Genomic DNA, 25,098 nt, shown 5'->3' on the forward strand with positions numbered 1-25,098 from the left:
ACATTAAACATTTCCTGCTTAGATTAGAGTATTATCTTGAGCCAGACTCTTAATCTGTTTCTAACCCGGTAGAAGTCTATTTGAGTATTGGTATCTGAACTGCAACATAGACTAGAAGCATTACTTTTAATCAGGATTATAGAGAGACAGATGCCAGGAAGGACTGTTGCCCTAATAAAGGTGAGGAAGCTCTAAGGCCAAGGAAGCTGTGACTGCCTTTCACCTAATTCTGTGAACATCTTCTGTTGCTGGGCATCTCTAGCTGAATCCTAGAACAATGGACTACTAAACCATGGGATTGGAAGTGAAATTCAGTCTTTGTGACACATTAATTAGTGACTGGAGAAACATTGAATTTTAAAGCAAGTTTCACCTTGTACCTTATAACATTGTTATTTCTTACTATGTGGAAAGCCTATCTAAAATTTTGAACAGGTTGGATTTTATCAATCAGATACTTATTATTATTATTATTATTGTTATTGTTATTATTATTATTATTATTATTATTAATGTAATGAGTATTTTCTATAGATGTTCTTCTGAGAGTATTTGACAGAAGAGTCTGACAGCTGAGATAGAGTTGCAGTCAGAAATAAATAATACACAAAAGAAACAAAAGGCTGATGAGGATACTCATCTGATTCCACGGTGTATCCAGGCTTCTGAGAGGTTCAGGTTGAAAGCCTTTCTGATGAGAACATCCAGGAGAAGATACAAGGAGAACACTAAGCCAAGATAACAAATTGGGGTGCATGACATTGTCCTCTGATGCAGAATGTACAGGCTGCTGCCCACAGCAATGCAAAAACCAGAGGAAGGTTTTAGAATATGATTTGTCTTTAAAAGGTGAGATACATAAAATGTTTGTGACAATGTCTCCAGTTATTGTGAAGAGTAGTTTAAAAAATTCACTCCTCCTGAAAACTCTGCAGTATTGTTTGTTGAGCAAAATTTTGTCAATTTTCCAAATATTCTTTCCATACCCACCCATACTTGATAATGCATACTGTAGTGCATTAGTAGTGTAGTCCAACTTACTAAGATCTTTACAGTGAGTTTAAACTAGTAAAATTGACTTTCTATGAATTTTCTTGCGTATAGAAAATAAATTATGTAATACTTGCGCCTTTAAAACTATAGCTGGTTCTTTTCCTTCTGTGCCTGGAAGTTCGTGCATTACTTGAACACGCTGTAAGTCATTGCTGTTCTATACTGGTATTTTTTCCTTAAAGTCAAGCAAGCGTGATTGTTTTTTTGTTTGTTTTTTTTTTTCTTTTTATCAAAATCTGAAAGACTAATTTTTCTGAAGACTAACAGAGGCTACAAGTTGAGAAGTGATGAATCAAGTAAATTGGATAATGTCCAGAAAGTGAGATTAAGAAGAAAGGAAAGAATCTTACTCAGGAAGCATCTCATTCAGAAGTTTTCTAGGACTTAACAAGTAGCATGAGCATTTTAGTCCTCAGTCCACAACTCCGTATGTTAAGTTCAGTTTGCTTTTGTTTTAATGCTGTCCCCTAGTCACCTCTCTCAAGCAGAGGAGAGAACATGGAGGAGAGCAAGAGATTGTTCTATGTTTCAGAACAATGCAAGTTTTTATACCTAAACTCAACCGTTTTCAAAGTTGGGAGAATACAAATCTAAAAGGTTCTTTGAAAAATTTTAAACTACTTTTGCTCATTAAATAGTTGAAGAATAACCTCCACTGACTTCAGTAAAACTGTGTAGAGAAGATGGCATTGTTAGTATGTACTCCTGGATTCTTGCCTTGACTCTGATGAAATCAATTCAAGCAATGGGATTAGGGAAATGATCTTTGACTACTTCTTTTGAACCCATGTGATGGACTTTTGGCTTACATAAAGGTCATGTTAATCTAAACACAAGGCTTAAAATGCCCAAGAAAACAAAAGTCCTTTTGCAACAGAAACAAATTTTAGATATCCAAAAAAGGACATCTAAAGGGTGTTTGCTTCCAAACTGACAAAGCTTTGCAATACTAGAACAGCTCTGATTGTACACGCCCTAAGAAATCCTTCCTGTTATGTCTGTGGAGGATAGCTGTGTGTGTCATGAAGTTATGTAATTTTATATATTGGTTAAAATGTTCTTCAAACTTCTGTATAATCATGTTTTCTTTCTAAGCTGCTGGTGGAATGTTGTATTTGGACATCTTTCCATAGCTGCTTGTTCTTAATGCAGCTGTTGGTCACGAGGTTAGGTTATTGCCTCTGCATGGAATTACAAGCTGCTGTGTTGCCCTTTTCCCAACTTTTCTTTCCATAATTGTACTTGGTCCTGCCAAAAATTCTTGTGTGTATGCATCTGCAGAGTTTTTTTTCTTCTCTTTTATTAGTGCTCTTCACAGGGCGACACTTCATTTGGCTATTGTCAGAAAAGGAAATGTTGTTTTATAATTGTTAATGAAAGCATTTTTTGCTATATATCATTGCAAAAGCATCTGTGATATCAAACTGAGTTAAGAGTTCAAAAGCTAGCTAGTTAAAACAAGTCAAATTTCATGCAAATTTGTTTGCAATAACTGTACACAGCAGTTTTGAGTAGATGGAAGAGACCAAGCCTGTGTGGCTATTAAAATATTAATTTGGTTCCTGTGAAAAGAATAGCCCTCTCAATGCATAACCTATTGAAAAATGTGGCAGATTTGATTAAGTAATTGGTAAGTAGTTAACAGTTAATAATATAAATATTTATATTATGTATTACTGTGATGACCAATAAAAACATAGTTCAGTGCCATGTACAACTGCCTGAAACACCAAGAAACTGTATAGATAGCTTTGAAGTTAGTTCTGTTATGTGGCTCTCATTTGCAGGCAGAGACGGTCATAACCTCCAAAAAAGCACCTGTTCAAGATGAATATAAAGTAAAAAACACTGATGGTACAAAGAAAAGTGAAAATATTGAGATTTCTAACAAGCTAATGAGCAGATCTAGTTATGATATCATTTACAGAGTAAGACGTACTGTGATTATTTTCCATAGGGGACTAATTTAAATATGNAGAATTAAAATGTTCACATTTCTAACAAGCTAATGAGCAGATCTAGTTATGATATCATTTACAGAGTAAGACGTACTGTGATTATTTTCCATAGGGGACTAATTTAAATATGTTGTGTTTTGAATTTTAGAATGTGTAGTTTCATCCCTCTTGACAGCCTAGGGCTATAGAACTTCGTTACAGCATAAAGTGTTGACTGTGGGTAGTGGTGATGGTGGAGGTCTCTCTTCAGCAAGTGCTGAAGGTGACTGTATTTTGCATTATCCTACCAGGTACTTGAGGGGATCACTGCTCCTGGTGTTTGGCAGGCCAGTGTGATGAGGCAGCACAGAGTGTCTGTGTGGACTTTTTAATGCAGCTATACACCCTGCAGTGTCCTGAATTTTTCTTCCCCTAGGTATGCTCTGTTGCCCATTAGTGAAGGAGCATGTCTTCCTCTCTTCTTTCAAAAGACTCTTCTTTGGTCTGTATAAGGGATGTAGACATAATTGCTCACACAGCTGTGAAACAAGAAACAAATTCCGTCAGAAGCCAAAAAGTCCCCACATATATAATGTCAGACTCTGGAATAAGTTGCACCTGGTTGCACATACTGTTCTAAAAAAACTGGTGGCTGTTGTATCCAACCCAGTCTTCTCTAGTGCTTGTTTGCTCTTTTTTTTGGTACTGACTCTCAATAGCCACTACATTTGCATTGGCTTCCTCACTGAATATCATTTGACTTGATCCAAGTAAACACGTCTGCTATAATTTATGTGCATTGCTTAAACTAGTGTTTAAAAGTAATTTCATATGGATGAGTGATGTAAGCTGATAGCTTAATGACTTCCAATGGTTAAGTTAATGAATTTATTATGCAATAAAGGGATATGTTAGGAATGGCAAAGTGTCACATTGTTTCTGGTTAAAAGAGCAGGACATGTACTTGAGTACTAAACATATGCATGCAGGGGAAATGCCCTGGGCTGCCCTGCATTCTGCACGCTGTCATCACTACTGCTTCTTATTTCACAGATACAAAGCTTGCCTTTTATCTTGGCAAATAAGCATCTCTGTGGCTGGATTTCGTTACTTATGTTTATCAGAGCCCCTATACTTCTGCATAAATCATTAGGATTAATTTTTAATGTAACCTAGATAAGTAGCATCTCATTGTACATTGTAAGAGATTTCAAGTTAGCTTCCTGCTCCATGAATACCTGTATTCATAAGCTATGTGAATCTAAAGCTGCTTGTCACACTCTTTGCTTTCATGTTTTTGAAGACAAGTTTGGAAAGGTATGCATGAGAAACCTATTGCTGAGACCTGGGGTAGCAAGTTTCCCATAGCATTCCTAGAATACCAGAGGAAGAAATATGCAAATCACTTCAAACCCAGACACTTTGGACACAGCTTACAAATTAGTCTTTTCGGCATAAATCCTAGCTCAATAGCTTAATTATTCAACTGTAGTTTTGCACTCCTGCAACAAAAGGAAGGAATTTCAAGCACATTGTTTGTGAGCCGCTTACAAGCCCTCCTCTATGAACCTTGGACTTTTTTCTGAACTGCTGCAAAGCAGGCTGAGAACATACCACAGATTGGTATGCTGGAATAGTTTTTAAATGTTAATGAATAATATGATCACTTTATTAGAGAACTCTCCCTTGATGTGTTTCCAGGCACTGTACAGGAATGTATTTGCGCACAGTGTTCTATTTGCTTAAGAGAACAAATGAGTTTTTTTGATATCCTTTAACCTTCTTCTTCCTCTTTTTCAAATTTTAAAGCTGTTTATGTAATACTTATGTGAAAAGGACAGGATATCTGGCAGAAAACAGCATTGTAATGACTGGTGTAAGCATTTTTAAAGAGCTGTGGTATATTCTGTACCCAAAATGATTAAGGAGATCTTTCTGTGCAGCAGCACTAATGATTCCTTCAATCATTTCCTTGAACTGCTTTAAGAGCTCTGATGCCTCATGTTTCTTCATCTCATGTTACATGACCAGAATGAAATGTGGCTGTAATTAGGAAGCAGTGCCAACTTTACATATTTTAGTTCATGGGATGTAAGTAAGCATGATCATATTGAAATACAGTGTTAAAGCTACGTAATAGTCTCACTTACATGGAAGATACAGTAGAATTGGGATTGGAATTTTCCAGGTGATTTCCCTAAGTTGGCAACTTTGAAAAATGTGCTGTAAATTAAAACTGCCCATCCAAGCAACTGCAAATTTTGTGACCAGCACTTAACTCAGCAAATAATTTTATGTGTACCTCACTGACCTTGTCAGCATTGCAAGGAGCATTACTTCCAATGGGGAGAAACTGCTGTTGAATTATTGCTCTGAGGATGTGAAGGCATCTCTGTAACAGAGAGCATGAGAGAATTTAAAAACATGAGAAATTAGACATAAGAAAAACATATTTTTTTTTCCTGTATTTTTGTTGCATTCCTGATCCATTGCTTACTTACCTCTATTTTGTATTTAAGGTTATGACTCCACAAGTCAGAATTTCTTTTTCCAGAAACAATTTCAGTTTGCTTGGAGGGCAAGATCTGGGCTGCCATATGTACATAAATGCCATCTGCTTGATAACTTCACTGGATTAACATCCTAACAATAGCATTTTATCTCCAAGTTTTATTTCTGATATAAGATCAATTTAAAACTAAGCTCAAGTTTTCTAGGAATCCAAGTAATGTTTAAGTAATACTTGCCATTGACATTACTTGTGAAATGCGCTGATCCACACTGCTCTGAAACAGATTTTGTGTACTTACAGTAAAAAAATATCTATTGAGAAGGTCTAATTTTTAAAGATATTTAGTGTTGAATCTCTAGATTCCATAAAATGCTTTTGCTTTTTTGCTAATAACTATTTATACTGGTGTAAATTACCAAGGTGACTTAATAGACAAAAGAGGTTTGAAACCTCTATTTTTGAAGTTTGTGTACATAGTTTGCTTTCCCCATTTTTTTTTATTGTTGCAATTCTCTCTCATCTGTTCTACAAAGTGAATCACACTGCTTCTTGATAGAAGTAATTTCATCTGCAATTTAAAGGATTTATTCTTTATCTTCTCCATTAGGAAGAATAAATATTTTGTGTTCCATAATTGTCTTATTAACAGCAATTATGAGGAGATTAAACAGCACAATTTGAAGAAGATCTATTTGTTTCTGATTGTTTTTCATGTGCTTATGTGAAGTCATTCTGAGGCAAACAAGTGCAGTGCTCCTGCACACTCTGAAGTATTCTTACACTGAGGGACAGCAGAGCTTGCCTTCTCATTCCTTTGCAGGTTTTCTTTAAATTTCAAATTCACATAGCAGGGGGGTTGAAACTAGATGATAACTGTGGTCTTTTCTAACCCTGGTTGTTCTATGAATCTATGAAATCATTAAGGCTACATATTTCCTGGTCATTTCTAATACAGGTGGAAAAAGACCCATAGGAAGAACTGAAAACCTCAGAGAGTGGAACTGTATATTCTTGATTGTATGCACAATGAAGTAAATAATAATGCAGTATATCATCTGCAGATGCCCTAGTCTTCCATAAAAATGGAAAATAAGCTTTAGCAACTTGGTAACAATAAAGAAAAAAAGTCTTGTATAATGGCCTGTTCAGGTTTAAAATATATAGGAATGTCAAATGATAGAATACTTTCTGACTTGAGTTCTGCTTGCCATGTACAACTAACTTGCCTTTATCTCCATCTTCAGCTAAACACAAATCTCTCCTACTGACATTGTTTGGGACTTAAGTATTAATCCCAAATTATCCATTGCTCCCACAGTCTGTATTCTTAAGAACAGAAATCTGTCTTGAAGTCTAAGCCAAAAGGGTTCTGCTAACTTTATTTCAAAAGAAATTACAATGTGTGAATCAAAATTTCCCAATTAAATGTTCTGGACAAGCTTTAAGAAGCAATGTAGAAGTCCAGATTCAAACTGTCTTCCAACACCAGGGGCTTTTCTATTTGCTGTCTAGTTCCTCCTGCTTCTGCCAGTGAGCACAAGAATTCAGAAAGGACCAAGAGGTGATAGGCATTTGTCTTCGTGTTAGTATGCAATGTATGCAGATACAGACTGAACTGAATCAGGAGGAGAGAAATGCTTAGCTACTTTGTCAGGTGCAAGAAGAAAAAAAAGTCTCAAGAGCTTGCAGCTTCATTTTTGCATCATTTTAATGACTTGCCTCCTAGAAAACTGTTATCATAAATTGTTTGTAGGCAGGCTTGTGGGAGATTAAGGCTTGCATGTTAGCAGTAGAAAGGGATATTTGTCAGGCATCTCACTACTTTCATAGTGAATCAAGTTTGAATTTTAAGGAATTACTGTTGTGAAGCTGTAGAAATACAGTTAGGTCCATATGTTACGCCTTATGTTGTTTAGATAAAATCTGGTAAACCCAGCGACAGCAGGCCTATGAGAATGTTTGATGGCACTAAACAACCCAGAATCTTTAAAGCTGCAGAACTGACTTTTTCTCTAGCTGCAGCTGAATAAAATGATTCATTTTATGTACATTATACATTCAGTTATTAGGAATACGAATGTGGAATTTCTTAAACTCTACCAAATGTACTACAGTCACTGGGGCTGTGATACATTTCGCAGTGTAGATAGCCCTAACGCTCAAGCACTTTCAAGTTCAACCCTAAAAGGAGAAACGTTTTTCTTAAGGATCTTTGGATGTCACGGTCTACCCCGAGTACATGTCCCTACCCGTGAACAGAAATCAAACCTCTCGTTTCTATTTTGGAGAAAGTTAACACTGACATCTAGTGGTATCCCTGTGCTAGAAATCTGGGCTGCTGAAAAAATGGCAGCTATCCCGACGCTTTCATATTGCTGTTTCAAAATAGTCTGCTAAAACGTAAGACTGTTAGAAATGGTCTTTTCTTGTGGAATAACGTCAGTACTCGTAACAGTACTGTGCTTCTCAAATAGTTCTACTGTCTTGCAAAGAAAAGTCTGTAATGTATTTCCTTAAATTAATTTATTTCCTTAAATTAATTAATTAACTTAAAGTGCCTAAAGTATATTTCCCACAGCTCTCTTATTACCTTCTTTTGCCAAATAATGCAATGCAGAAATACACTGCAAATATTCTGGATAAATTATTTTCAAGCTACATTTGAACTTTTACCCACAATAAAGAAGAGATAAATAATATTAACAATAATTTATATATCTTTATTTTCTGCCTTAGTAATTATTTTTTATTTTTTATTTTTATTTTTTTTAATCTCAACCTACAAGTTCTATTTTGTTATTCATTTTATCCTATTTTCTCTCCCTCCTGGGGGCGGGGGGGTGGGGGGATTAAGAAGGTGGTGAACGAATGGCTATACGGCTTTGAGCTGGCTGCTCAGTTGAGACACAAGGCCAGATGTGATAAAATCTGCTGCATCTGCCGCCTTCTTTAGTTTCTGCAAAGAAAACTTTTGTTTTTGTTTCAGTGCTTCCAATTTGATTCATTTATTTATTGTGTTAACACAGAGGACGCCAATCAGAAGAGATGCATGGTAATTAACTCTTTACAATGTTAAGAAGGAAGATGATTTCCAAAGCAGATATTTTGGTTATACAGTTTTGTGGTGCAAATGAGTGCTTTGAGTTACTTTGGTTGATTCTGAATACATAGGCATGTCTTCATTTAACTACAAATATTAGGTATATTACAGGCTGATTGCATTGTAGATGAACTATAATTGAAAAGGAATGAATGCATATCTTATGCTCACTTTTTCTGACCACAGTCATGACCCTCATTTTTCAGAGGGCCTGACACTGGAACAGCCTGGCACAAAACATCTAACTTGTTTTTGGTTTGTTTCTTTTTGTCTTAAATGAACCCTAGGAGCTGTAACTTGGTCACTCCGGCCTTCAGACAGGATGGACAGCTTGCATGATATTAAGCTCTCAGGTGTCAGATCAGGGTATACAACTCACATGATTATAAGAGCTAAGCTGTGGGATGAGATGGCTGTTTTTCTGATATTCACTGTATGTGTTATAGAAAGCACTGTCAAAAGTTTTCCTGTTGCCAAAAGTGGTCACTGGCTGTGTTCTCACTCTTGCATAACAGGATTTTCTACCTACACTACAAGTTTTGAGTGTTAGCGTGAATAGTGGTCTGTGGTAATGGCATGGGCTGATCCTTCTGATCCAGACTATTTTTTATCAATTTATAAAAGCAGGGAACAGACGTCAGTATCACACACTACCTCTTCTAGTTTAATTTTGTTGTGTTTCCTTATCAGGATTGTCTGCAGAATGTAAAATTGTCTATTACAGAACCTCTTTTATTCTCAGTAACGTCTCAAATTAATAATGATCAGCAGGTGGTGACACAAGACACAGTTTCAAACAGACATTAGCAACTCATTGGGCACATTTAAATCCCTGTGATGTCCCTCATGGTCAAGCTGTTCGCATCTTTTTCATGCTCCTGTCAGCTGCTGTGGGGCAAGGTAGCTTTCTGAGATAGGATTCCCCAGTCTGCTCCCAGTTCTTACCACTCACATGTAAAGAGTAGCCCCATTACCACAGCTAGGAACATATTCTTTAAGTGTATAACTTCCCGTACTTCATTTTTCCTTATTTGCATAGATACAAGCAAACAAACAAAAACCCTAGGATTTCACTTTGTCTTCTCTGTGAATTTATATTCTTCTCAAGTACCAGCTGATACTTCAGCAGATCAGTCTGAATGTCATACTGTTTTTCCTTTAAATTCCTCAAAATTATAGCCAAGTGACCAGGGCAAAAGGTAATTAAACCAACTATTAGCATGGTTAATGGAGAACAGTATAGTGATTAGCATGGGTGGGAGTATATGATTTGTGCACAAATGTCCATTTGTATTTGCAAACAAATGCTTCCAGATATATTTCTGTATGCTCAAAACACTAAGGAGTAGGGAAAAAAAATCTCCCTTTTTATTGAGTCAGGTCCAGTTCTTTTTTTGCAGAATTCCAGTTTCCTGTCTCAAATAGTAATATTTCCAACACTTGAGTAAGAACTGCTTTGCAAGGTAAATGAAATTTAAATGTGCATCAATTGTTAAATATGTGGTTTTGTTACCTAGTTATAATAAGATATACTTCTCTATTTTTTATGACTTTGTTCTGGCTAGAAGGAATTGAAAGATATTGTTCCGCACTGTATTTATAGATAAAAGATTTCACAATCTTAATCTATGAATTTTATCTATTTTATCATACTTAATCTATGATTTTAAGTGCCACAAATGAATTTAATAAAGATGTGCTGCTACTGATATTCAGTTCTCAGATTTAAACCTAATGAGTATAAAGTCTGATAATTTTAATAGTGGTTATGATTGATCTTCACTTTTCTTCCCATAAATGTGTTTTTTTGTTCCATTTTGGCCTCTTTAAAGAGTTCAGGCTACACAATGGCACTGCTGGAGAAAAGCCTGGAAGGTAGTTGATTAGACTAAAATGGCCATAATTCCAGTTCAGAATGAAGAACTGAGATGTAAATAACTTTTGTTGAACTGAAACTTCTGTTCTACGATGTCAGTTCATCCTTCACTATTATTCTTTTTCGTTTCTGTGTTACATTTGTTATATATAATTTGTATGAGACATTTTTACCATAAAAAAAAAAAATAAAGTATTCCAAGTGTATTAAAACAAAATGGGCATGTTCAAACAATTTGGTATCTTTTTCTCAAAAGTCTTGTCCAATTAGTTGTTCCCCTGAAACACTTGTTGCAATTTCTCAAGCAAACTAAAAGCTATAGCTATCAAAGGAAATACAATACAATTTTAGGTAGCCTCAAACAAGTTAAAAAATTCCTTTTGGGAGCAACATACAAACTGTCTTGAATCCTTCACAATAAAATGGAGTATTGTTATCAGTCTGTCAGCTGTAGGCAGAATATACAGAAGCAGGATCATTTTTTTGATCCCTGGAACCACATGAGCACTGATACTTCTTGGAATACTTGCAAAGAACATGAACTGCATTTAAAATAATGCTTGTGATTTGTCTGGCACCTTGTAAGTGAAATGCAGCTTGTTGATTGCGTGGTTGCTAAGATATACCTTAGAAACTTTAAATACCTGTTGAATGGCAGCAAATCACTTTGTAACACTGAGATCTGAGGCAGTTGAAAATGCATTTATTTTGAGACAAAAAGGGAACCCGAAGAATAGTTTTTCTACTGCTGCCATAATTTAATGACAGAAACAACGCTGAATTGGTGTGGGTGACAGATGTTCCTGGGGTCATTTTAAAGGAGTGGTTTTGCAGATGAAGTTAACTGTCAGCACAGCCAAATGTTTCTTAGATGTAAGGAGAAGATGGGTGGGACATGTCAGTGTCTTTATCTTCATTCACAGAATCATAAAATGGCCTGGGTTGGAAGGGACCTCAAGGATCGTGAATTCCCACCTCCCCCACCACAGGCAGGGCCACCAACCTCCACATTTCATAGTAGACCAGTCTGCCCAAGGCCCCATCCAGCCTGGCCTTGAGCACCTCCAGGGATAGGGCAACTACAACAACTTCAAGAAGCCTGTTCCAGCACCTCACCGCTCTCATAATAAAGAACTTCTCCCTGACATCCAACCTCAATCTTCCCTCCTTCCCTCTGTCTGTAGCCTTTCAACCAGTTTCTTATCAATTGGGTGGTCCACCCATCAAATCCACATCTCTCCAATTTGGAGATATGGATGTTACAAGGGACCATGTCGAAGGCTTTCACTCATTTTTGTGTTCCTATCTTGCAAATCTTACTTCTTTGAGCTCTAAGGAAATCTGGGCTTCTAAGACTGTACTGGACACTGAATATTGAGGAAAAGGTGTAATGCAGAAAGTTTTAGGTATCTATGAATACAAAAATTGTTGAAGGGAAACATCAACTTCATCTGTGATTCCTAAGTTTAGAAGCCAGAAGTCATGTTCCCTTTAAAGGCATAATCTTTATTGGGTGAAATATTTCTAAGAGTGTTAAATTTATTCTAATCTTTGCTTACCATGAAGTGTAAAGCAAAAACTTGCACTTTTTTACACTTTAAGATTTGCTGTGGTCAGTGAAACCAATTTGTGTGGGGACAGTGGTATCTGGTCAGAATTGGGATACAAGTTATTTTTGCTACAAATACACTGTGAACACACAGAGAGGAAGAGGGAACAGCAAAATAGGAAGGGATTCTGAAACCAGAAAATTAAATGCTATAAGGAGATCCTGGGAAGCAGAAACTATTGCAAATGAAAATTATCGAATTTGCATGCATAATTGGCAGAGCTGGATAAGAACAAGATTTTAGGAATGTTGTCAAATTCAGGGGAGTGTTTTTGAGACAGAAAGTGCCAAATGTTTTCCTACGACATGAGAATGCATGGCACTTTAAAACCCCAATCTTTTTAATACTTTGGTATATAAAAAGCTAAAACGTTTCATTGCAAAGTATATTTGAAAAAAAAAATAAAATGTGGTGCATACATGAAACACTGATACTTGAAAAGTGAAATTACTGAATTGATGCCTTTTTACCTTTTCTAACCCAGACTAAAATGTTCATCTTAAAGTGCCCCAGGCTTCTCTGGAATTAGGATTCCATGGGTAGAAAGTGAAGTGCAGCTTGTCCTGTGGTAAATGTGAATAACTCTGCAGTTGCTGTTGATCTTCAGTCATTGCAATGCATCAGGAAGTTATACACCACTGTCAGAGATGGTGAGTGGATGCTGCAGAATTTCCATGTCCGTTGTTACTTGAATTTTGAGGCAGTAAATAGTTCAGCCACAGCTACTGCTTACTGCTGGCTACTGGTTTGCTTAAGTCCCAGACAGTGGCAGAATTCTCAGCCACCTACCATGTTAGTGTAGTCAACTGGGAAAAAGAAATGCATGGAAATATTCTCATGTCTTCAAATAGCACCCAGAAATTAGGATATATAGTCTACCTTTTCAAGGATCTGCATCTTAGGCCTCAGATCTGCTCTTTTACTCTTCTGCAGCAACAAAAATTTAATGCAGTAATTCAGATATTACAAACTTGCACTGCCAAATAAGCAGTGATAAATGACCAGCCTTACCAGAACCTAAAGCACCTGACCTGCTAGGTTCCTCAGCAGCTCAACTGAACAAAGCTGAATTTGTCTTATAGCAGTGCCAGAAAAACATCTATTCTTCTATCCTTAGTGGTAGAAGATTTGATTTGTGTTGCGGAATGTCACTTGTCAAACTTTGCCTAAGATCTTAACTATACACCTCCCTGCTCTTCTGCTTTCTTTCTCCAGGTAGATCTCTAAATTCTGTCTAAGCCCTACTACAGCATGTAGAGTTTTTACCATGCAGCTAATAGGCACAGGTAGTGACTATGTATGTTTTGTTGTCTTGGCTCTTCCCCCTCAATGCCTGCGGTCTCATCTGCAGGTTACGAAAATGCTGAAGTACAACTGTAATCATGTGCTACTGTACTAGCACTTGTGTTTGAAGGTCAGGTTAAGATCAGAAGAATTCCTTTCTGCTTTGTTCTAGGCCAAGCTGTGTAGCTCCTGCATTTGAGGAATGTTCTGCCAGAGGCTAGCGATCTACCCTCACTAGGGCCATTGCAATACAGAAATCAACATAAGAATGCAGCAAATAGCATTTATTACAGCGTAACAGCTCCTTAAGTATACTTCTTGCTTTGTCTACGCCCCTTAAGCGTGCATCATATTTCCATCACAGAGCAGGGGAGGTCCTACTGCGTCACAACCCGAGTCCTCGTTAACGCCTACTACAACAAAGCTGTGGTAGCATGTTTGTCCTGGGAGTGCCATGTGAGCACACACATCCCCACCCTTCAATGCTTAGAGCCTAGAGAAGCAGATAAACCAGGTCTTTGCAACAACTGGTTGCTCCCTGCTGCTAGGTATGTGTGAAATGGCCACCTCTTCAGGACTGTGCCTGGCTGAGTTATGTCATCATTCGGAACTGACTGACTTGAGCTGTCATCCTCAAACAATGCATGAAGGCATTGCTTAATTTTGCACAGCTTTTTCTCTATATTCTCTGGACAAGCGGTGTGCTTGGCTTTATGCTCTATTATGAATTTGTCATGTCCTTTCCAGCTCTTGAAAACCTAAGTATCATTTAATTTACAGTGGAGTTATGGAAGCCTGAGAACTTGATGTGTTTTCATGACACTTAAATGAGCATAGGTATGTCCTCTGCCTCAGAAATCCTGTGCTTACTGAATGTGCACAATTGTGTGCACCCTAGAGTCTGCTTTGCACAGTATATCTACTAGTTCTAGTCAATTATACAATAAAGGGAAAAGAAGATTGAGCAGGAATCAGTAGAGAGATAAAAACATAGGTTTTTGTGTTGACAGAGGGTATGGTGCAGAGATAGAAAAGATGCAGAATAATTGATAGTACTGCTTTGTTGGAATAATATTCTCCATAAGCTGTTAATTATTGTGCTTCCTTACCCTCAATGCAGTCTCTTCCAGAGATTACAGAGCAGCGGAGTAGTAAAACACAGGGGGAAATTCTCCTCAGATTATTTTAGTGCAACTTCAAGCATCTGCACTGAGGGTTAACTTATCAGTGCTGAAGCACATGGTACAGCATAGAACTAATTTGCTCTTCCCACAGCTGTGAAATGGGAATAAAAGGAGCATGGTTCTGCTTTCCATTTTTGCATCTGAACACCAAGAATGAGGAGCAACTTCTGTCAGGCTGTTGCTGGATTTGAGCTGAACTTAGTGCTGTGTCTATGTGCTGAGTGTCTGGCTGGGTGAGCCCTGCAGAGGGCTCTTGAGGGAGAGGCTTCTGTGTTTTTGTGATGATGTTAAAAGGATATTCGGAACTCTTATTTGGACTTTTAAAAACATTTTTTTTTGTTTTAATATAATATAAAAGGTCTTATTATTCTTTAATAAAATTAATATACTCTACCGTCTCATAAACTCCCTTTTTAAAAAGGAATACTTAATGTGGTTCCTTATTGAGTCCTTACTGAGCACCGTTTTCACAATAAACGCAATAAATAAAGAAACGTTCCCACAGTAGTAACATCCCATCTGCTTCTGGGATATTGCCCCACATCTTTCCAGAGCCTTGGGTATCAGGCAGGGCCATAATAGTCTCCTGATGCAACACACAGCGCTGCCAGCTGCAGCTCCGCGCCGATCCCCGCTTTCACTTTCGCTTCTCCTTCCTGCCCCGGGCGGCCGCACTTCGCGGTTTTCGTGCATCAGCACCCTGAGGACCCACGCTGGAAGAGGTGAAGCCCGCCGAGGTAAGTTCGTGTCTTTCTTCTCTTATAGGTAATAAACGAGGGTGTCAGAGGGTGAAGCTAAAGCTCTGCTCTAGAGTTTGGCGATTTCATGGCTTTTGGCTCTCTCTTACATTTGCAAAAAGCAAGTTAGCAATTGCCATTACTGTTTGCTTCATGAGAACACGCCTTGGTGCTTGTGCCCAGCGGTGGGGTCCCAGCTGGCTGAGGGTGTTCTGCTGAAAAACAATCAATAGTGGGGGAGCAGAAATGTCCCACCCTGCAAGATGCTGGGGGCTCCCTGCTGCAGTTCTGCATTGCTTGTAATTGTTGCTTTTATCACTGAGAACTCCGGTTCTGTCTGTTTTCTCTTAAGTACTATTCTATAACCTTGCCTTTTAAGTCTGATAATATTTGCTTTGCCAGATTCCCAATGAAAGCATAAAACAGTTCAAGCTGTCTCCTGACTTCCTTCAATGAAAATATCTAAGCACAAGAAGGCAGCCTGTTGGTCTGGTTGGAGGTCAACCAAAGAGCAGGTTTGCATAGTGTCTTTCTTGCTTCTTTCAAACTTATTGATGAAATGAGAACAATTAGAATTAGGGAGCAATCTCATCTTCCTCAGCTGGAGGGATGGGCTGCTGTGTTCAGTACATATCTGCAAGACTGCCAGGTTGGGTTGTTTGCTGTCACCTCCCCTCTCCTGTTTGCTCACAAGTGAGAGGTGAGTCAGACTGATCTGCAAGAGGCAGGGCAGGTCCACGTGCAGTGCCTAGCAAGGAAATTAACTTTTATTAAGACTTATTTTAAACAGTATTTTGCAGTCCTTTGAACACTGCTTTGTAATGCTTTAAGTCTTTTCCCTTGTTTGTCTCCTTGCTCCCACTCAGTTCTACTAAGGTCTTTTGCTATGGGGTCTCACTGCTCCCAAGAAAACACTCACAAGATTCTCCTCTGGCCATTGTAATGTGGTTTTGAGCTGCTGGAGCCGTTCTAATGTGCTTCCCCTGAACAGGCAGGTCCCTGTGAGGCCAAATGCTCTTCTGCCTGACCTGAAGCCTCACTGGGCTGCCGTTTGCAGCATCAGTTCATTGCAGTATTTTGTGCTGAAAACCCTTCTCTTTAAAACATCAGTTCAGAAAGCTTTTTCTTTATCACTTCAGAAAGCCTTTCTTTACAAATGTGCTGATTTAGTTTCGTTTCATTGTCCACAATTTACCATGGAGTTTGAGCTCAAGGCTAGATTGTGTTAATGAGTGGCAACCTTCAAGAATAGATAAAAGTGACTTGCAGAACTAAAGAATTATCCTCAGAGTTTGTCTTTGGAGAGGCTGTTGTGGATTCCCCAAATCCTAATGAGATTAAAATCCTCTTTTGTAATCTGCCCTGTAGCTGGCACAGTTTTTCTCCACCTAGGAGACCATCAAGCTGAGAGTTGAACTGAGGATGGTGGGCAGGTTCTCCAATCCAATGGCAGACAGCTGTAGGAATATGGATACAGAGAGTGCGAAGATACTCATCGCTTTAGAGGGAATAATAGAAGTAGGCACTAGAATGGACTGCCCTGGGAGGTGGTGGAGTCACCAACCCCGGGGGTGTTTAAGGAAAGACTGGATGTTGTGTTGAGGGACATGGTTTAGTGGGAGCTATTAGTAATAGGTGAATGGTTGGACTGGATGATCTTTTAGGTCTTTTCCAACCCTGGTGATTCTATGATTCTAAGTAATTTTTACTTTAAAGAAAAAATGCAGCAGAACCTAAGCTTACTGTTGTCCGTGAAAGCAAGGAAAAACATGCTGGGAAGCACACCTGAATTATTTCTTCTTCCTTTGTTGGATATAATTCAAGTGAAAATGATACAGAAGTCACAACGAACTTTTTTCTCTATTAGCAGAAATGTCGTTTAATTGGACAAGCTCTGACTGAGCAGGATAGTCACACCATTCTGAGTTCTTACATCTCTGTTCAGGACAGAATTTGTGTGGAATTAGTTTTCACTTCCAGTAGAGCTGTATTACAAAATAGACAGATGAATTTAGGTCTTAAACTGAAATTGAATTAGGCCTAAATTGAAACTGAATAAAATATGAAGAAGTCTGTGATTCATCAGAGATGTAATGTAATACCTAAAGAGGCAGTGCCGTTGATCTGAAGATCAGAGCACTGGTGGATAGATTTTGATATCCTAATGGAAGTACTTGAGATCTAGAGGTCGAATATGTTAATTCTTAAAGTTTCCTGGGGGAAAAAAAAAGTGATTCCATGAAAAAGAGTATGTTTTTATGAAAGCATCTGAGAGGTGGAGAGATGGTTAGAATTGTGTATGGCTGGCTTGTGAAAAAAGAACAGGCAAGAATTGTAAAGTAAAGAAGGGGTATTTATATTAGGCATTCTTACTGCATATATCTTCAAATATTTAGCACAGTTAAAGTTCAGGGCATAGGTGATTAACACTGAGGGGACTGTGTATAATTTGTCATATTTATTTGTCATATACTGTTATTTATTTATATGCATACTAAAGCAATGCAAATTTAATTAGAAAAGGGAGAATTGTTGGGAATTTGTGTTAGTTATAGACAAACTGTTAGTAGCTCTTTAAGCATAATTATTTTCAGTGAAGAGAGGTTATTACATGTACCTTTTCCACTGAAATGGATAGTACCACATGGGTGAAAAATGGTGTTTGCTCAAACTGCATAATTTTTTTTTGTGCCTGACTTGCTTAAGCCTTTGGTATAAGGGATGAGTTGTGTCAAAATGATTGTGATTAGTTAACGTGTGTTCCTTTTGCCTTTGCAGATAAAATTATGGGATGTTCTATTCTTTGCTGGAACAGCTTATCTTTCAGACTGGTGTCTGTTTGCTTACTGTGTGCATCAGCTGGAAAGCCATGTCAGATCAGAAATACAATGGCAGATTGTAGTCACCTAAAGCTGACACAAATTCCTTCTGATCTTCCAAACAACATAACAGGTTTGGACATTTCCCATAATCAGCTAAAAAAGCTTGTTCCTGAAAATCTGACCCAGTACAGCAACCTGACTTACTTAAATGCGGGCTACAACATCATCTCTAAACTGCAACCAGGATTGTGCAAAAAGTTGCCCCTGTTGCAAATTTTGAAGCTAGAACACAATCAGTTACATGAACTCCCTGATGGAGTGTTTGCTTCCTGCAGCAGCCTGACTGAGCTCAATCTAGGATACAACATCATTGAAGTAAAAAATGAACCTTTCAAAACCCTGGAGGTAAGCTTTAGAAATGCACCTTCTCTGATAAATAATGTACGGGGAATTTATTGCATGTGCATGCAAAGCGTGTGCCTATTTGCATTTGAAAATACCCAGCATATGATCTTTGTTGATTTTCTAAAGAAAAGGCCTAGTGGCTTATTGTGTCAGAATACATTGCAGTTTCAGATGTCCTGGGAGTCAATGCTCTCCATCCCTTTTTCTCTGCTGCATCTTGTCAAAGCAACTCTCCGTACAGTATTTATGCTGATGAAGTATGGCATGGTAAGGAATCTGATTTGCATGAGGTCTAATGGCAGTTGCTAGCCTAAATCCTCAAGGTCGGGGCGTAAACACTCAGGCTGTAAAGATCAGTGCTTAGGCTAAAGTCTCCCAGGGCTTTGGGGATTGGGAAAATGAAAAAGCTTTTAGTTGCCTTTGTTTTTCCTGGTAGGTTAGATGTGGTTAAATGTTATCTGTAGTGTATTTCTGGTCAGGAGTCATGTAAAAGGAAGGGTCTGAGAGTAAAAGAAAATGAGTACACATGTTTTGGATAGGTCCAAACATTTCTTTTACACTCAGTATTCCAATTAAGTTGCATAAAATGTGCTTGCTAACTCTTGACTATATACAAAGCAGTGCAGGGAGCAGAACTGAAGTTGTGGACCTTGCTTTTCCACTGCCCTGTTGGTTGTGCTAGGAGAACACAGAAAGCCTGTTCCTACAGAAGCTTTCCAATTTCCAGTACAACATTTCAGAATGTTCTTTTAATTACTTAAAAGGGTTTGTTTTTTTAAAATACTTTTATTTACATCTTCTCTGCAGAACTTGAATATTTTGGATCTATCTCATAATCATTTGGAGTCAGCAAATTTAGGATTGCAGCAACAGCTGAAGAACCTTCGTGAGCTTGTGTTGTACAGCAACCGAATCACTGAGTTAAAAAAGGAAGACTTAAAATTTCTTAGCAACACTTCATTGAATAGTCTTGATTTATCATCAAATCCCCTGAAAGAGGTAGGAAGCATTTCAGTAGGAATTCAGCCAGTGTAAGTATAAAATGGAACTATCCTGATTTAACCTACGTGATTGTGTGGCTTCTGTTTTATGATTATATTGAGTCTATCAAGTTAAATCCTGCAACTATTTTATTGCATATAGGATTACTCCCTATCTTCAGAGGTAATATGAAATTATTTTTCTGCCACTGAGTAAGAGCTGGTCCCATGTAGACCAGAGACCTCAAGCAAGAGCTAGATCAAGTACCTCTGTGAACCTTCATCAAGTGTATTTTATACAATGCTTTATTAATGGACCGAATGAAGAATGATGCAAAGTGTTGCATTTCTAAACTCGAATGTATAGTGAAATTCCTCTTTTTTTTTTTTTTTTCCCCAGTTGATTCATCTGTATAATCTTTTACATTGTAATTGCGAGAATATTTTCAATTGGCATAAGTTTGTACCATAGTTGAGAGAGGCAATCCCTCTCTCTCTGTTGCCATTGCTGCTCCACTCCTCCTTCTTACTGGTACAAACTTCAGTGAGGAGATGGACTAGATCACCTGAGGAAACTACAGTTTTGTTGGCACAGTTAGCTTATGACCAGTTCCCTCTCTGGTTCACTGTGTGACTATATGTATGGCCATACTGGCACAAGGGTACGGCATGTGACTAAGTAGATGTAATTGCTAAGGTTATTCTATGTCAGTTTAACTTGCTCTGATTTTACAAGTCTAATATCTGGGAAGCAGCATTTGAATCACACTGATAAATGGAGTATTTAATCACTCAGCTGATATCTGATGAAGAAAGATGAAGGGCCAGCACTCTAATGGTGGCTTCTGATTTATGTCATGGAAGCTACTGTGCAGAATCACATTTTGTGAATACAGATTGTGCTCATGCAGAAAAACTGTTTCTTGGTTAACTTTTTTGCAGTATATCCCTATCAGATACCAATTAAAGGAAGTTATATGGAAAGATTACCTTGATGACTAAGATACAGTGAAAATATTTTCACTAGTTGAATACAAAATTGTAACAAACACTCATCTCACTAAGAAAACTTGCATCTTATTCGAAAGGAGTACCATTCAAAATTACAATGACCGTATTGCAAATTTTAGAACATGAGACAGTACTTCAAGAAGTTTGTCTAAACTCAGATGTGGAAAAAGTGTGTAGGAGTTCCAGTCTGCCTGATGCTCTCATTTGAATAACCTTCCCAAGTTTAGGCTTTAATGTTCAACTTTTTAATGTAACTCTTGTTTAGGTAAAAACTCTTTTTTCCTTTCCTTTTAGTTTCACATAGGATGTTTACATGTGATTGGAAATCTGTTTGGCCTTATACTGAACAATGTTGAACTTGGTGAAAATCACACAAGGAAACTTTGTACGGAATTATCAAACACAGCAATTCAGAACCTCTCACTAAGCCATGTGAAGCTTTCACACATTAACAGGTTAACTCTCCAGGGACTGCAAGGAACAAACCTCACAGTTCTGAACCTTTCAAAAAATTCTCTCTCTGTGATAGAGGATGACTCATTTCAGTGGCTGTCAAATTTGGAGTACTTAAACTTGGAGGATAATAACATCATTAAAGTGTCTTCGCATTTATTTTATGGATTGTCCAGCATTAAATATCTGAATCTGAAAAAGTCACTTACTGGGAAAATTGAAGATTTTTCCTTCCAATCGTTATATCACCTGGAGTACCTTATAATGGATAATAACAATTTCCCACAAATTACTACTAACACATTTACAGGTCTGAAAAACCTGAAATATCTAAGTCTTTATAATTGCAACATAAACTTACAAAGAATAACTAATAAAACATTTGTATCACTTGCTAATTCCAGCTTGCAGGTTCTCAATCTCACAAAAACAAGAATCTCTAGAATAGAAAGTGGGGCATTTTCCTCCTTGGGGCAACTGAAAATTCTTGATCTTGGTCTCAATGAAATTAATCAAGAGCTCACAGGTCATGAGTTTGAAGGTCTCAATAATATAGAATATATTTACCTTTCTTACAACAAAAATGTGACTTTGCGAAGTGAATCATTTATTTTTGTTCCAAGTCTTAAACAACTGATGTTAAGGAAGGTAGGTTGCAATAATCTGGCAATTTCTCCTTCACCTTTTCATCCCCTACGGAATCTGACGGTCCTGGACATCAGCAATAACAACATAGCAAACATAAAGGAAGACTTGCTTGATGGACTTTACAAACTCAGTATTCTGGATCTGCAGCACAATAATTTAGCACGACTTTGGAAACATGCAAATCCAGGAGGCCCTGTTCTTTTTTTAAAAGACCTTCCTAACTTGCATATTCTTAATTTAAAATCAAATGGCTTTGATGAGATTCCAGTTCATGTTTTCAAGGGTCTGCATCAGTTAAAAAACTTGGATCTAGGATCAAATAATTTGAATTTGCTGCCAGCAACTTTATTTGATAACCAAAACTCTCTAAATACATTGAACCTTCAGAAAAATCTAATAACCTCAGTTGAAGAAGATGTGTTTGGTCCAGCTTTCAAGAGTCTGAGAAGACTAGAGATGGATTCCAACCCATTTGATTGCACCTGTGAAAGCATTGCTTGGTTTGCCAGTTGGCTAAATGTCACTCAAGCATATATACCTGGATTGCAGACTCAGTACATTTGCAACACCCCGCCTAAATATCACAGTACTCTGGTGTTGCATTTTGATACCTCAGCCTGCAAGGACAGCGCTCCATTCAAGCTTCTGTTTGTGATCACTACCACTGTTGTGATGCAATTCATTTTCTTTGTTCTTCTCATACATTTTGAAGGGTGGAGAATAGCATTCTATTGGAATATTTCTATAAATCGAATACTTGGCTTTAAAGAGCTTGACAGACTACAGGAAGAGTTTGATTATGATGCCTATGTTATTCATGCAAGAAAGGACACAAATTGGGTGCTCAAGAACTTCACCTCTCTGGAAGAAAATGAGCAATTTCAAGTAAAGTTTTGTCTAGAAGAACGAGATTTTGAAGCAGGAATATCTGAATTTGAAGCTATAATTAACTGCATAAGAAAGAGCAGGAAGATTATTTTTATTGTGACTGAACATCTCTTACAGGATCCGTGGTGCAGGAAGTGAGTAGAATATAAAATACTGAATGTAAGGGGAAAATTTATTAGCAGATTTTAAACAAGATAATCTTTTCTTGCAATTTAAATCGATTAAAATGCAATGCAAATTCTCCTTTAATATATCCTACTTTTGGAACAGTTACAAATTTAATAATCTTAATTGCTCTACATGTACATTAGTAGATATTTGAATCTATCTGTATATATGTCTTCTTTTTCTTTCCAAAAAGTCAAACTGTTACCTTTGCAGATAGCTTTCTTTAAAACTATGTGTTTGAAACAGAACAGTCATTGGTGTGATCACTAGCATCCATTTTTATACAACTTTAAGAAACTTTTTTCACTGCTCTTCAGCAGTGATCTTGAATTTGAAGGAACCTTGCTAATTATGGCTATGTCAAGACAGTAGATTTAGAGGATGCTTTATCCTTTATTTAAAAGGTAACTGATTTAATGTAAGAATGAGAATTTTATATCATAAATAACGAGATATTTATTTATGAGAATAATAAATGAGAATTTAATATCATAAAACATGCATTAATACTTCACTTTGAATTTAGACCCTGATTTTACAGCATGCTATTATGTGCACTATTGAAAGATCTATTTGTCTTTTGTCTCCAAGCCTGAACTTAAAATTTTGTCTTATTTTTCCTTCAGGTTTAAGGTGCATCATGCTTTACAGCAAGCTATTGAACAAAGTCGAGACTCCATCATACTCATTTTTCTTCATAATATACAGGATTACAAGTTGAATCATGCACTTTGCTTGAGAAGAGGAATGTTCAGATCTCGCTGCATCTTGAACTGGCCAGTCCAGAAGGAAAGAATCAATGCATTTCATCAGCAGTTAATGATGGCACTTAAATCTAATAGTAAAGTGCATTGAATTCAGTTTTCTGATGTTAGAAAACTAGCAGGTCTTCAGTAAAGACTGGGAAAAAAAAAGTTTGATATATTGGAATAAGTCCCTGAATGTTGATAATTTATATTTACTTGTATGTACTTGCTGATACTGTAGCTCACCTGCACTGAAGTAATCACAGTTGATAGTCATCTGTTTGTGCATCAAGAAGGTGAGAAATCTGAAAAGTTGTGAGAATGACTGAAGACCTAGAGAAAATATCCATCTGATGTAATGCAGAAAAGCCACGGACTCTCTGCTTTAACGGGGTACATAGAAAAGGATGCAATGATAAAATATCAAATCCTGTCAAGAAAGCAGAATAGAAACTACCACCTGTTTTTAAATCTCTAAGGAAAATAGATAGAAAACAAACTTGAAAATTTTTCTATATTAAGTACAGTAACATGGAAATTATTTCTATAACTAAAGCCTTTGAAAAGGGATAAATCTGGTGGAATTCTTTAGTGTAATTTATTATATATTCATTTCGTATTTTCTTCCTTGAAATACTTTACAGAGACTTGGGGTAGTTAGCAATTGCATAATATTAAGGTTCAGTCTTACAAGCTAGTACCTTGATCTGGAGAGAGCAGAGAACCAGGAAAGCATGATCCAAAATTTTGTTTATCATGTTTGATGTTCATTGCGATTCTATGGAACATTGAGTCCAATTTACTGTAAAGTAGACTTTAGACTGTCATTTGAATATTCCTATTAATGTTTAATTGCTCCTTTGATGGTTTTTTGGTTGTTTTTTTTTTGTTGTTTTGTTTTGTTTTGTTTTTTTGTCTTTTGTTGTTGTTGTTTGGTCCTCCTTTAGCTCAGGAATATTTTTGCATTTACATTTTTTCCCCCCTAGCATTTCCCTCGTCAATTTCATTACTACCGTTATGACAAGAACTCTATTCTATGGCTTTAGAAAATAGATTTCTAAGAGTTCCATGCTTAAAGTTTTAAGCAGTTTTTGTTTTTTTTGTTTTTTTTTATCTGTTATACATGCAGATAAAAAAAGAATCAGTAGGCTTCTGTGTCCCATGATAATAAAATACGAAGAATAATAATGAAATATAAATTTAATGAAGTGGATTTTGCATGCACTAGTTGAGTTGAAAGCAAAGTAGGCTACTTTCACTGGCTCAGAAAGTCCTGAAGTGAAAACAAAAGGCTTTGTTTACAGGTGAAGTGATAGATGATGATTCCCTAATTACACTAATAGGATTATCCCATTGTGATGCTTTCATCTCATCTTTCCATCCTTTTCAGGGTAAGCGACAAATTCTCTCTTCACACATAGACCATGAAAGCTGAGGAGGCAAGGCAGTAAAGATGGGGTGCCAGGGATTCACCTTGTCAATTGTTCTTTCTCTTATTTAAAGACCAACACATGAAAGGGTGCCTATGTTTCCTAACCCTGCAAAGACAAAATATAGCAGGATTTCTCATTTTACCTCAATGTGAATTGTTTAGAATATCTTCTCATTTCACATGCACATTAAGCTGGAGAGAATCTGCTAAGAAACACTGAGGTGAAACGTGATACTAGAAGTCAAATCAAAT

The 25,098-nt window shown here is 37.2% G+C and overlaps 1 protein-coding gene across 1 annotated transcript; it reads left to right on the forward strand.

Moving 5' to 3' along the window:
• The first annotated feature begins 15,130 nt into the window (after positions 1–15,130).
• TLR3 (toll like receptor 3) lies at positions 15,131–23,566 on the forward strand. The gene is made up of 5 exons (XM_015862120.1): positions 15,131–15,293; positions 18,072–18,520; positions 19,328–19,519; positions 20,806–22,634; positions 23,295–23,566. The coding sequence occupies exons 1-5, from the start codon at positions 15,146–15,148 to the stop codon at positions 23,521–23,523; spliced, it is 2,847 nt and encodes a 948-aa protein (XP_015717606.1). The 5' UTR covers positions 15,131–15,145; the 3' UTR covers positions 23,524–23,566.
• Positions 23,567–25,098: the final 1,532 nt, after the last annotated feature.

Source organism: Coturnix japonica, chromosome 4 (assembly GCF_001577835.2).
Source record: "Coturnix japonica isolate 7356 chromosome 4, Coturnix japonica 2.1, whole genome shotgun sequence".
NCBI lineage: Eukaryota > Metazoa > Chordata > Aves > Galliformes > Phasianidae > Coturnix > Coturnix japonica.